At 42.1% G+C, this 14,123-nt stretch overlaps 1 protein-coding gene across 2 annotated transcripts in view; it reads right to left on the reverse strand.

The window, feature by feature from the left end:
* LOC111848569 (Na(+)/H(+) exchange regulatory cofactor NHE-RF1-like) overlaps positions 1-14,076 on the reverse strand; it is a 30,688-nt gene extending 16,612 nt beyond the window's left edge. For both annotated transcript variants that reach the window (XM_023820705.2, XM_023820698.2), the window contains exon 1: positions 13,351-14,076. In XM_023820705.2, coding sequence (XP_023676473.1) covers positions 13,351-13,809 — 459 coding nt within the window. In that variant the 5' untranslated portion in view covers positions 13,810-14,076. The remainder of the gene's footprint in view (positions 1-13,350) is intronic.
* Between the last annotated feature and the right edge of the window lie 47 nt (positions 14,077-14,123).

Here is a 14,123-nt window from a genome sequence, read left to right on the forward strand (position 1 = left end):
GGCTTGATGATGGGCTTTGTTTTAGGGTCACAGTCAGCAGAACGGAAAGGAAAGTGCGTTACCTGGGACAGGGGCAGCCAGGGTCCTACACAGTAAGTCTTTGTTACAGCATCAGCCTGCTTTCTGAGTTTCATACAAATTCATCAGCAACAACAAGAATCACAGGAATTTCAAAGCCCTCAACGTCAACTTAGTTAATGGCAAGACATTGTCAATACAACCACAAAGAAGTAACATCATATAGTTTGTTAAAGAATTAAACAGGGAAAATGCAAAAATGCCCTCAACCAGCATAAGTTTCAAATACTAGGCATCTATCTGCACAATTAAACATTAACAAGATCCTCTTTGATTGATGATGGTTATAGATTAGACTAACACAGAGTACATCAGAGTCAAACCAATGTGCAGCCTAGAATCCACACCAGACAGCAGAGATTTCCTAAAGAGCAGCTGGATCACAAGGCCTGAGCTCAGTGGTAGATGCACTTCTGCCCTAGAGAACACACTAATGTCCCAGTAGACGCACTTCTGCCCTAGAGAACACACTAATGTCCCAGTAGACGCACTTCTGCCCTAGAGAACACACTAATGTCCCAGTAGACGCACTTCTGCCCTAGAGAACACACTAATGTCCCAGTAGACGCACTTCTGCCCTAGAGAACACACTAATGTCCCAGTAGACGCACTTCTGCCCTAGAGAACACACTAATGTCCCAGTAGACGCACTTCTGCCCTAGAGAACACGCTAATGTCCCAGTAGACGCACTTCTGCCCTAGAGAACACACTAATGTCCCAGTAGACGCACTTCTGCCCTAGAGAACACGCTAATGTCCCAGTAGACGCACTTCTGCCCTAGAGAACACACTAATGTCCCAGTAGACGCACTTCTGCCCTAGAGAACACACTAATGTCCCAGTAGACGCACTTCTGCCCTAGAGAACACACTAATGTCCCAGTAGACGCACTTCTGCCCTAGAGAACACGCTAATGTCCCAGTAGACGCACTTCTGCCCTAGAGAACACACTAATGTCCCAGTAGACGCACTTCTGCCCTAGAGAACACGCTAATGTCCCAGTAGACGCACTTCTGCCCTAGAGAACACACTAATGTCCCAGTAGACGCACTTCTGCCCTAGAGAACACACTAATGTCCCAGTAGACGCACTTCTGCCCTAGAGAACACACTAATGTCCCAGTAGACGCACTTCTGCCCTAGAGAACACACTAATGTCCCAGTAGACGCACTTCTGCCCTAGAGAACACACTAATGTCCCAGTAGACGCACTTCTGCCCTAGAGAACACGCTAATGTCCCAGTAGACGCACTTCTGCCCTAGAGAACACACTAATGTCCCAGTAGACGCACTTCTGCCCTAGAGAACACGCTAATGTCCCAGTAGACGCACTTCTGCCCTAGAGAACACACTAATGTCCCAGTAGACGCACTTCTGCCCTAGAGAACACGCTAATGTCCCAGTAGACGCACTTCTGCCCTAGAGAACACACTAATGTCCCAGTAGACGCACTTCTGCCCTAGAGAACACACTAATGTCCCAGTAGACGCACTTCTGCCCTAGAGAACACACTAATGTCCCAGTAGACGCACTTCTGCCCTAGAGAACACACTAATGTCCCCTGCCCAGAAAGGTAACTGCGCATGACATAACATTTAATGGCAAAGCTGTGTCATTAAGCTAAACACTCCTAACATAAATTACGCCTCGGGTCAATGGAATGGGGAAGAAAAACAGACTCAGGAGACGGAAAACAAGACAGAGAGCTGCAAGCTAGATAAATGAACATCACACAAGGGCCCCGGGGGAGTAAAGCTGCCAGGAGTACTTTAGGTTGGTGACATACTGCCATTTGATACTAAAAGCTGCTTCACTTGTCAGCGTCTGCTGGGTGGTTTTCCTGTTCCTTATCTAACGTAACAAGAATCCTTCTCACAATAAAAAAAATACAGGAACACTTTTCACTTTTAAAATAATGTGACTATCAGCCAGAAGAGAAAAAGCTCACAGCCTAATGTGAAGATATTATTAGCGACTTAAACAAAACTGTCAAGTCTTAGAAGAAAAATTTTACAGATATCTTAAATGACATAATTGAAAATGAGTTTTTGTCAGCCATAAAACCATGACAGCAATTCAGTTTAAAGAAACCGTTTGAAAGAACAACTGATGGCACTGACAGCTCTTCATATCCTGCTTTGTGACATTTCATTCAACATTTAGCGCGTAGCCGCTAGCGGGGCGATTTGCATTTGAATGAGTGACTAAGACTGTGGAGCCTAACAGGCTGCCATGTTTCCGTCCTACAGATGACGCCTAAGTAAACAGGCAGTGGGCACAGAAGCAATCAGCCCTAAAAAGCTTCACCAGAAGCTATAAAAGGTCCAGTATCTTTAAAGCAGGAGGATAAAAACATGGATTGCAGTTTCACCCATTTATACAGAAGGATATTTATGGAACGATCTCAGGATACAGTTGGGGGCATACGACCGGCTGGTAAAATTAAGAGGTGTGGGAACGTAGGGAAACATCAGCAGACAGGGAATTAAACAACAAGGTTGAGTATGGGTTACTCCATTTTAATAGGGCAAATGGGCTTTGAATCACCGTTTTTGATGAAACTTAACGTGTCCTTCCCTTTTGAAATGTAGCACATTTCCTACACTTAACATAGCAAAAACAAAAAGTGGCAACTTTTTTACTATTACTATTACTATTATAGCCACAAGGCCCGTCTGAAAGCTCAAAGGGGACTTTTTCATGGTATGGTCAAATTCAACTTTTGCATTAGTCCAAGTTTATTTTTTCATAGTCAAAGTTCATCTTGCAATCTGCATTTTTTTACTAGTATTGGTTAAAAAAAAACCAAAAAAAACAATGAGGCTTGGACTGAAGTAACTGGAGTCATGCAGCAGGCTTCAAGCTCAAGGGTTAGAAAAGACAAAGGGCAGAAATCTGAACAGAAGAGCAATGGGGATTAGACTGGAAACACACGTCAATCTCATATCACTTTCACCACAAGCCTGACTGTGTAACCATACCTCAATCAGGACCATAGCCAGCTATGAGGTCACCGAGGTCCGGGCCGCGGTAATTATTTAAAGAGCTAAAAATAAAAGTGAAATATTTAGCTGAATTAAAATAAATAAATAAAAATCAGCAGTTGAAAATATCTCCAGGCCAAGTGCATTCTTAAGTCAGTTCAAATGTGTTATTAGGAGTGTCTGCTGTGTGTGTGAGAGAGAGCTAGAGCATTCAGTCTCAGCGTGGTAGAGGATGCATGACTTGGGAACTGCACTTCACTGAAAGCAGGTCGAATTCACATTGTGTGTGTGTGGCCCTGCAGTATTGTGAGGGAGGGTGCAAAGGCAGCGAATCATTCACTAAGACAAAACAATAATCATTATTAAGGGCCTTGCTCAAGGACCCACAAACATGTGACTGTTCTGCCAAGACTTGAACCAACAACCTACTGATCATGAGAACAGAGGCTCAGCCTGCTGAGCCACTCCCCTCCCCTGCAGAGTATGAAACATGTTAAATATAAAAGTAAGCTAGGCTACTCTGGCCATGTTTCACGTAACGTCATTAATTAAAAAAAATAATAAAACCGCTTACGAAGGGGATGATATCAGCAATAGTGTCCATAGAAACATTTCAAAGCCAAATTTGGATACAAACAAGTGTATTTGATGTTAGCTTGTAATGGCATATTAATATCAAACATTTCTCTTTCATTTTTATGTTTATATATGGTTACAAATAACTTTAAATTATATACTTCATACCCACAGTATTTTACTGCTCTATAATGTTCTTATGACGTAGGCCTATATTCATTCAGTAAGCCACATTCATATAATCACATAGCTTGCTGTAACCTAAACTATCCATTCATTGATATAAAATATATAAAATCTATTTCATTGATATAAAATCTATTTCAACACTGGAACTGGAATACAGCAGGGAGGAGAGCAATACAGAGGAGGAGGAGGAGGACAGAGAGCAGAGGGACAGAGAGGTGCAGTACAGAGAGGAGAGCCGTACAGAGGAGGAGGACAGAGAGCAGAGGGACAGAGAGGTGCAGTACAGAGAGGAGAGCCATACAGAGGAGGAGGACAGAGAGCAGAGGGACAGAGGTGCAGTACAGAGAGGAGAGCCATACAGAGGAGGAGGACAGAGAGCAGAGGGGCAGAGAGGTGCAGTACAGAGAGGAGAGCCGTACAGAGGAGGAGGACAGAGAGCAGAGGGGCAGAGAGGTGGAATACAGCAGGGAGGAGAGCCGTACAGAGGAGGAGGACAGAGAGCAGAGGGGCAGAGAGGTGCAGTACAGAGAGGAGAGCCATACAGAGGAGGAGGACAGAGAGCAGAGGGACAGAGAGGTGGAATACAGCAGGGAGGAGAGCCGTACAGAGGAGGAGGACAGAGCAGAGGGACAGAGAGGTGGAATACAGAGAGGAGAGCCATACAGAGGAGGAGGACAGAGAGCAGAGGGACAGAGAGGTGGAATACAGCAGGGAGGAGGGACAGAACAGAGACGCAGAGAAAATAAGGCTTCACTCTACATGCCAGTTGATCTGAGAGGATGAATAATAAAACCATTCAGGGTGAAGCACTTATAGATGGAGACAGAGCAGACTTATTTATAATAGAATAGCTATCCCCATCGGATATTTGGAGGAAAGCAGCTGAACAATGCCCAGTGGGAGAAAAAATATTTTTTTTGCAAATAGAAGTGCACTTATATATTCTAAAATCCATTTCTTGCAAACAGAAACAGTGTGAATGACGAGACCTACCCACACCAACCCCAGGGTCAAATCCTGGCTACAGCCCTGACCTCAAGATAAGATCATTCAGCGGCAGGACAAACCACAAGCCCTTTCATATCATATACTTTCATAGCATACAGACCCCCCTGCCTCAGTCACGACATCCTGAAATGACACCCATGCACATTATTACTCAGCTGCTGACCCCATCCAGTTATGGGAAATGATCATCAGAGATGGAGGCCAAAAAATAAAAAGATCCATTAAAATACATTTTTTACTTTAAAATTTATTTGACTAACATTTTTCAGTGCTGACTGAGTTTCTAAATAACCTCAATAAAACTATTATGACTAATCTGTTCTAAACTTTGCCCTTCAACTTCGGGCACTGGAATTTCACCATCAGCAAAGATAGTTCAGAGTTTTGTTTCTCTATTGCCACACTAAATCTGCGGAGGGCCTCTCTCTCTGCACTGCACAGTGGGGACTGTATGAAACTTAGACAAAACAGTTTTTGGGGACTATATGAGATTATAAACACACGATTAAAAAAATGACATTGGTATTATAAGCATGTCACTTGCTTGTAACTGAAGAATTTCAGGTATGGAACATTGTCCAGGTGATAAAATAGTCTTATCTTCTACAATTTAGAACTGAGTGAAGTCACTCACTGCTTCAGTTACAGCTTTGCATAGTTTGAAACAACACTGACAATGAGATATGTAAACTATCCTTGTACTTTTATTGGTATTCATGCGATTATCATCACCATTAATCTGAAGTCAGATAATAAAACAGAACGACTATAAGTTTATATGTTAGTGCAGTATTACACAACCAGCTGCTTTACATAACCTTTTCAAACAGATCCTGCTGTGCACCTTTCTGTGACAGAATGCGATCAATCATTTATTTATTCATCATTCATTTACTTACACGTACATCATGTGCTTACAATTAAGTTCACCCAGTACAAAGACTGGTGACAGGACAGGAGTTCACTGGATTACGAGTGTTGCAAACTGGATCAGGGTTCATAACAAAAAGAGGGATAATGAGAGGAGTTCTAGGCCTAAGAAATGGGAATTTTACATAGAGTGAGAGCATACTCAAATTCTACACGGAAATTGGTCAGATTGCTCAAAAAACAAATGTCAGTTCAACAACAAAGATCTGTTCAAGCGAACTGAATGCCGCTCCGGAACAGTTCCCAGCACCCAATGAGCCAGACAGAGGAAGGCAAGGGAGGGAGAGAGAGAGCAGAGAGAGTCCCTCCAACCCCTCCAAACAAGTCTTTTATTCTCCTGTGTGTGACCAAATCTGAATGCCAATAGTGACCAGGAATACCTGAGCAAAAACGCAGAAAAAAGAAAATAAGCAAACAGATGGCAAAATATATACAGAATATGCATAGGGATATAACAGTAGGAAGGCCATTTTAAACTGCTTTAAAATTCTTGGCTGTTCTAGATGTCCAGTACTCCCATGTCAGACAGGGTCTACTAAAGCCTTCAGTCCTGTTACTTTGGTTTTATCTTTAAAATGAGAACTGACAAGGCATAGATTGTGGGTCATAATGATATTACCTCCCAATGATGATAACTTCAATTATATGCATATTCATGCTTTTCCTCCATAAGTCTCAACACAATTCAGTTTGCTACAACACAAAATGTTTCTGACCTCCCATTCCATTCAAGCAATACTTACAAGATCATTCTCTTATACACCAAGTTAATTAATTTTAATTACAGAAAATGGTGCACTGTACAATAAAGCTACCCATATAAAGCGTTTATGAATGGTTCATAATCTGGTTATTAATTAGGTTGCAACACTTCGTAAATTATTAAGACATTTTTAAACACGTTATAACACAGTTTTCTTTTTATTCATGAGTTACTACCATTTACAAGTGGCAAAAGGGAGCCTTATTGTAAAGTGGTGCCCAGAAAAAGTATTCAATACACATTTAATCAAAATTCAGTGAACTGCGTAACAGTTTTCTCCAAATACCAATAATGTTTTATTATTTTATCAATAAATACATGGGAAGGTGGTTTTAAATATCATTATGGATACTGCAGACACTCTACTGTACATATACCCTCTACAAAAGGGTCAGATCTAACTAGGAAATCGCTCTTCAAATTTTACGGAATTTTATGTTTCCATGCGATTAACTTCTTTACAATCGTCACATTTTGTAAATAATACCATACTGACAGTCAGCATCCTTTTCCGGGTCATTAGAAGCGGGTTTGTCTGAGAGAAAGATGAAGGGACATTGTTATAGTCTTTTCAGGCACACAGGGAGACACAATGGGACAATCTGAGCCTTGTCTTGCATCCCATGAAAGATGACAACATGAGATCCCCTTTAAAGGCTTCGTGCTCCATTGACTTCATCACTGGCTAATTCTCTCCAGACAAAGACATCAGAGTTTAGGAAGTGGTCTGCAAGATGTCACGATGTGGTTAGAACGGCACATCAGTATAAGTTTTTCTTTATGTATTTGCATGTGGAACTTCTCAGAGAAAGGCTGAAGGTTACTAACTAACTGACCAAAAACATTTGTCTGTGTGTGTGTGTGTGTGTGTGTCTGTGTTTGGGGTGGGGGAAAGATGTAGCTTTGCAATTGTTCTGCACAGTACTGCCTACACAATTATTCTTTAGTAGCAAAAGACTGAGTAGCAAAGTATCTGGTGAGCTATTCATTGAAAAATGTGCATGTGCAGAAGTTAATAGGCAAGTAGCTCCAGGAATCTGACCGGTGCACTGCCATCTGAACGAGGTGAACCAGCTTCAAGGCACGACTCCAAGTCACTGACACAGCAGCAGAAACTCACTGGTCACACCCCGATGAGCATGCAGATATTGCAGGTTAAAGAAGATACGCACATAGGAGCCAACCTTCCCCTCACACACACACCCCTGCCTAAAAATAAATTTCCTCTGGAATGCACAGATCAACAATCCAGGGGACATTAAGGGAAGGGTGGGTCACACCCACTCCCAAGCTTTGAAAATATCAGCATGGCGGGGGGGGTGGGGGGGTTGTGGACAGTGTCACAGAAGAGAGGAAGGCACTACTTAATTTTCACTATTACCAGATAGCTGGTGTGTCGAAATGGATTTGGCTGACAAAACAACTGTAGATGTGTATATGAGCCATAGAACTACAACTGACAGGATCTCTCTGCGTCGTGAAGACATTTTAATCATTAACAATCTAATATCGCCAAATTGCACACCCCGACCTCTGTCTTGTGCTGTAACATCTCCTAACACATGGAAATTATGCCCTGTTTGTTTGCAGTTCTTCCATATAATCCATTAGAGTATCATTTTCACAAAACTGAGACTGTTAAAGATTATGCCCATACTACACTATATGGTCAGTATTTTTGGCACAGTTTCTCAGCGTCATTGCAAAAAGCATCAAAAGACTGAATCAGAGCTCTGTCACATCTCCTGGACCTGACTGTGCAGGTTCACCTGCAGCTGTTGTTGTAAGTGTGAATTTTCCAGGGTGGGGCTTCCTTTGATAGACAAACTCATCATGAGATGACAGACAGCCCATTCCACCCTTTCCCCCAAATAACTTACAGATGAATACAGGCAAATGCTGAATTGTAATTTTAAGCCCAAAACTTCAAAAGAATTTCGTTATTTTCATCTGTCCTTCCACTCTGCCTCCAATACAAAGAATATAAAATATGCAAATTTTTCACACACATATCTCATGTGTATAATGCAGAAAGAGCAGGACTACAACTCTAATTTGCTTCCTTCAGACCACAAGCGGCTCACATGTCAGGGTCGCTGTGGATTCTGCCGTTTCCTTAAGCGACAGCAGCGAGAGGTGCCAGACACTGAAGGAAAGCAGACACCCCGAGTTACACAACCTCTGTCACTCGGCCTTTGCCATTAAAAATGCACACGCACACAATTACCGGACATGACAAGCTGGCAAGGTCTCAGGACAACATCCTCCAAAAACAAGTGCTCATTTGTTCTTAACAGATTTGCTTTAAAGAGATGTTACATATACATCTACATGTAACATTTACACCCCTCCACCAAGCAGAGTTAAATTAAAAAAATATATATATTAGCCAAGGTCTGTCAAGAAGGATTTTATTGTGGAAATGTAGAAGCCTATGAATAACAAACAACAGTTGGCAAATGGCTGGGGGGTGGAGTTGTGCAGCTTCCAAAACTGTTTCCCCTGAATTTTTCATGCAGGGACACACACACACGGTTTAGAATAGATATGAAAAAGACTAGAGTCGACAGAGAGGACGTATTAAAATTTATTCCCATACAAATACAAACAAATGAGAAATTCTTACCAAAGCAGCTTAAACCCTGGTACAAAAAGTCTCTGTACAACATTTCTATACCACACCTCAAAAAGCCCGAACAACCGTATATCAAATAAATTTGTAAAAGTTAACTTTAAACTGACACAAAAAAAACAGAAGTGCTACATAAGAGAGGATACGCTTAAAAATATAACTGACTAGTTGTAACACTGAAAAAGCCCAGTCTGGACACAAAAACGTTATAATATTTTACAAAATCACAATGACTGCTTAGGATATCACCGGCCACTCTCTAAATTAATAATCACACAAGTATCATTACAAAATTTCAGCAGTCAAACATAAACGCACAAGTCATGAGTTTATGTGGGATGGAAATGCTTAATCAGTACTAGAGGCTGGAAAAGAGTAACTCACGATGCGAACATAAACGCCAGTGGGCTGGTAGGAGATGTCACACAAGGCAATAATTAATTTAAAAACAACTGGTCCCTATTTTTCAAACTGATGACAGATTTCCACGAATGTTAAGCATTTCTCGAGTTAAGTATTCTTACTCTCCTAACTCTTTAATGAAGTAGAATACATTCCATTATAAACCACTACTTAACGCGAGTATACAACTTTTCAGTTAAACACTTAAACAGACGTACGTGTGGATACAGACTCGCATTAGTGCCAGATTCTCCTCTGGACAAGAGGTGGGGAAGAGTCCAGGAGCTGGGAGAGGTTTCCCAGGGGAGCTGGGAGGGGTTTCCCATGGGAGCTGGGAGGGGTTTCCCAGGGGAGCTGCAAGGCTCCTGCTTCCCCTATTGGCCTCTCCTTTTTTTTTGTAATCCACAGGCACACAAAACATACAGAATACACACATCCTTTCCATCTGACTGTCGCCACGGCAACCTTAAAGCAGTCTCCTGTGGCAGCAGCTAAATCAGTCATTCCGGAAAAAGGCGTAACAGGGGAGTCGTCCCCAGCTATGCTGTACAGCTTACACCTCGTGGGATATTTTTCAGAACAGGGCTGCCCAAAAGTTGGCTTAACCACATTGCAAAAAAATAAAAAAATAAAAAAATAATAATAAAAAAAATACTTTCAAAAAAAGAACAAGAAAGTTTTGGCATTACCACACACCATGTTCTGTCATCACTGAGGAATGCAATGCGGCAAAACATGTTACCTGATGATTGTGTCAAACCCACACCTCGCACTGCAGTTTCCCTGTAAATAGGCTTTGGTTTTTCTGGATGAGAAGCAGGGTGCTGGGCACAGTAGCCTCAATCACTATGAACTGGAATCTCACAGTCTCGTCTGGAGGTGCTTGCAGCACCATCAAGCAGGAGGCACCAAAAATTCAAACGTGAGGTGTGGGGCCACATCCTCATCAAGCACAGGATGACACTGGGGAGCGTATGTGTGACATACCACACACACAAGCAACCACCATCACATCATATATAGTATTATAATAAATGTGGCATCCAACATGCATATACAGACAGTGTAGGAAAGTCTCCCGTTCCATTTTATTATGTAAAGAAGCAGGAGATTTTTTACAACATGATGTTTAAAAACAGCTTATCTATGCAGAACCTTGTGCTGTCCTGACGTGAACATCAAACACAAGCCCAGGTGTGTGACCCACAGGCCATGAATGTGCCCAAAGCATCTCAGCTTTTGTAAAGGCCGGTGGAGGCAGATGGAAGCCAACAAACCACAGATTCATTCACAGCTCACGGCTCTCTAAGGCAATACAGGCCCGAGCCCTGGTTTCACCATTGTTTTTTTTTTTTTTCTCATTTCAATTGTGTGTGTAACCCAACCATAAGCAGGGAGATGCTTCCCTCCTTACAACACTGCAATACTGCCATGTTTTAAAATATTTTTTAATTTAAATTGCTTAGACAGTGTCACCCAACATGTTGCTGTAAACTTCTACCACATGCCAATTTAATATTTACTAATTAATTTACAAGTAAATGAATCTAAGCAATTAGTATCTTAAACAACAACCAGTTGCTTTCATTGTTTAACCAATGCTCTCCTAGTTGCCCTACCCTGTATGACTACCTAGAAGCACATGGTAGTAGGGCGAGTAAGGCTGATCGGGACGCTACGCAGAATCAGACACTCCAGCATAATTCACCTCTAAGCTGAGGAGCTCAGGGGCTGCATCCTCTTACAGCCCATAATAATCTGGGGGGGGGGGGGGGGGGGGAGGGTGGTAGACACACAATCAGATCAGCCAAGGAGAAGGTTGCAAAGATTGAAGATTAGGCCAGGAATTTCAATTACATTTTAACTTTAAAATTAATATTTTAGTGCAGCAAGTGTAGACATGGTTTGTGCGAGGGTAGCGGTGCTTACAACCATGAGCATAGGAAAAGACATGATAGCAACCACTTGGCTAAAAGAGAGGTTTGTGTTTCTCTGCACTAGGCACCACCTGAGTGATTCGTTAAAAAAATCACCTCCTGGGGTTCTTTGGAAAATTACAATGTTTTAAATTATCAAATGGAATAACAAATTCCAGTATTCAACATCATTCGCAGACAGGTTACAAGCACAGCCTGCAGTTCACAACAGGTCTCTGTATGGGAACAGCAGCTTGTAAGTCTTGCGAAACATGACTCGGTTAGTATGGTAAGACACTTCCAGAAAGATTTAAATAAAAAAAAGAAAAACTAGCTTCCTCACTAGCTGTGCTGCACTTCCACCAGCAAGGCTCCCTTTGCAGAAAGCAAAAACAGCCTGCCTGCCAAGGTCAAGGATCATTTCACTTTCCTTAAACAAAGCAGTTCATACAAAGATAGAAACATGCAGTCATTTTCTCTTTGTGTCAAAATTAAAAGACACGATTGCATCGTCTCTTTGAACTCATACTATACAGTGATTGACCAATAGAAATTACTTTTGCAGGATTGCCTATATTCCAATGTAGATTTTTATTTTAAAAAAATATACAGAGCATCTGAAGAAAGGGTATGTGATTAAAGGTATCTGGAATCCCTTAACCCATACATTCTAAGCAGAGAGGCACGATATACTGGATAACACATCGGTATTGTCTGATATTAAATAAAAATCACGATATCAGCATCGGTCTCATGTGTCTTAGCCAATATTTAAACTATTTCAATATTCAAAGTTAGCAGCACCAGAGCTAGAGACTTAACTACTAAAATACTGGCAATGACTGCATTGGACTATCAGCCATTTCCATAGTGGAGGATGAGGGATTTCGTCAGCTATCCTCCCCACTTGGAAGAGGTCTCAAAGTTAGTTACTTCATAATAAAATCTGGCTTGCAGGTGGAAATTTCATTTTCCACAGGAAAAAACCACGCAAATGTAAGAATATTCTTACATAAATATTCATATTGGGAATATTATTATAATATGAATAGCTCAAAACTAAATCATCATTTATAGATGCTAAAGCTATGTGGCATGTAGTAGTTGAGCAAATTCTGAGTGTCACTACAGAAAAATGAGTAGAAGCTGGACCACTTTCAAAAGTTTCAACAGCAAATAAAACCTCAACCATATGTAGCATCACAAGTCATCTTCATTAAGAACAAAAGAGGATTTTTCAACAAAAATGCAGATCTATGTCAGGCAGTGAAACAACTCAAAGGAGAACCAACATTTAACATTTCTTTCACCCAAGATGGAAAGGGGGGAAAAAAAGAGACATTCCTAATCTACTGCCACTAAGTTTTATATCAGCAGGGCCAAGGAAAAACCATATGCTCCATAAGTTGACCTGAACTGCTTGTCGTTGGAATGTGGGAGGGTGCCATACAGGCTGTGCACATGGAGAGCTCCGCTGGATCCAAGCCTGGATCCCTGCTTGGAGTGATAAAGTGATAGCCTGTCTTAAAGGGTCAATGGTTTGCTATCTTTGCATACTCCTGCATACTTCTGGGTTCCATCTCAAAAACACGCTCACTCTACTGTGATATGGATGGCGACCGAATGAGTGAAGTGAATGAAGAATTAGACTTATGGCCAAGATGCTGCATGTTCAAGCTAGGCACTGCTGTAAACGCATACTGTATCACAGAAACGAAAAAAATTAATCAAAACAGCAGTCTGCCAACAAAATCAACACAAACCCTTTCGGCAAATTTGAAACCTTGAAGAATCGGTTAATTCACTTTTCAAAGCAACACGAGTAACTACATCATGCTATCTATGGGTGATGCATTTGAAAGTTGCTGCTCACCTTGTCCGAGCTTACACTGAGCTTCTTCTCCAGGGGGACCGCTCCATTCTCCTCGGGGACCGGCGTCGACTCCCTCGGGGTGCTGTTCTGGGCATCAGTCCCGTCATCGGAGCCGTTACCCGGCAGCGGAATTCCTTCGGTCACGTACTCTATAAGGCACTTCAGGTCGTGCTTTGTCAGCAGCTCGTCGGTATCCTTGTCCACCACGATGAGCTCCAGCCTATCCGCTGCAGCCCGTATCCGGGACACGACTTGCTGGTGGCTCTCCGTCTCTACGTTCTCACCACCGACGAACACAAGTCTGTCCCCAGCACGTAAACCCGAGGCTTCCGCTGGAGAGTCTGGTTCGACCAGGCGAATGAACTGCCCGGACTTTGATTTTTCTCCGTGGAGATGAAAGCCGTAGCCATTGGCCCCCTTTTCTAAAATACACTGTCTGGGACGCAGCGCACTAGACATACTTACTTTCGGTAAAGTGTCCCCAAGCGGTAGAAACTACCCCGGAGAGATGTGAAAGTGCCAAAAGAAATGTTTCAAGTCCAACTGAGAAGAGAAAAAAATTAACAAAAAGAACCCTTATTCGTAAATCAACTTTCTGCTGCACATTAAACCGAAACTCACTTCCAAGCAGCACAGCAGTCTGTCGCAATCTCATTTAATAATGGCTATGAACGCGCAGCGAGCACCCAGCTGTCCCAACCCACCAAACGCGAGACTGCCCGCTCTGGTTAGTTTATAAAACATCGTGACGTCACTGGGTTGACAGGTGACGC

The sequence above is a fragment of the Paramormyrops kingsleyae genome, chromosome 5 (genome assembly GCF_048594095.1).
Source record: "Paramormyrops kingsleyae isolate MSU_618 chromosome 5, PKINGS_0.4, whole genome shotgun sequence".
Lineage (NCBI taxonomy): Eukaryota > Metazoa > Chordata > Actinopteri > Osteoglossiformes > Mormyridae > Paramormyrops > Paramormyrops kingsleyae.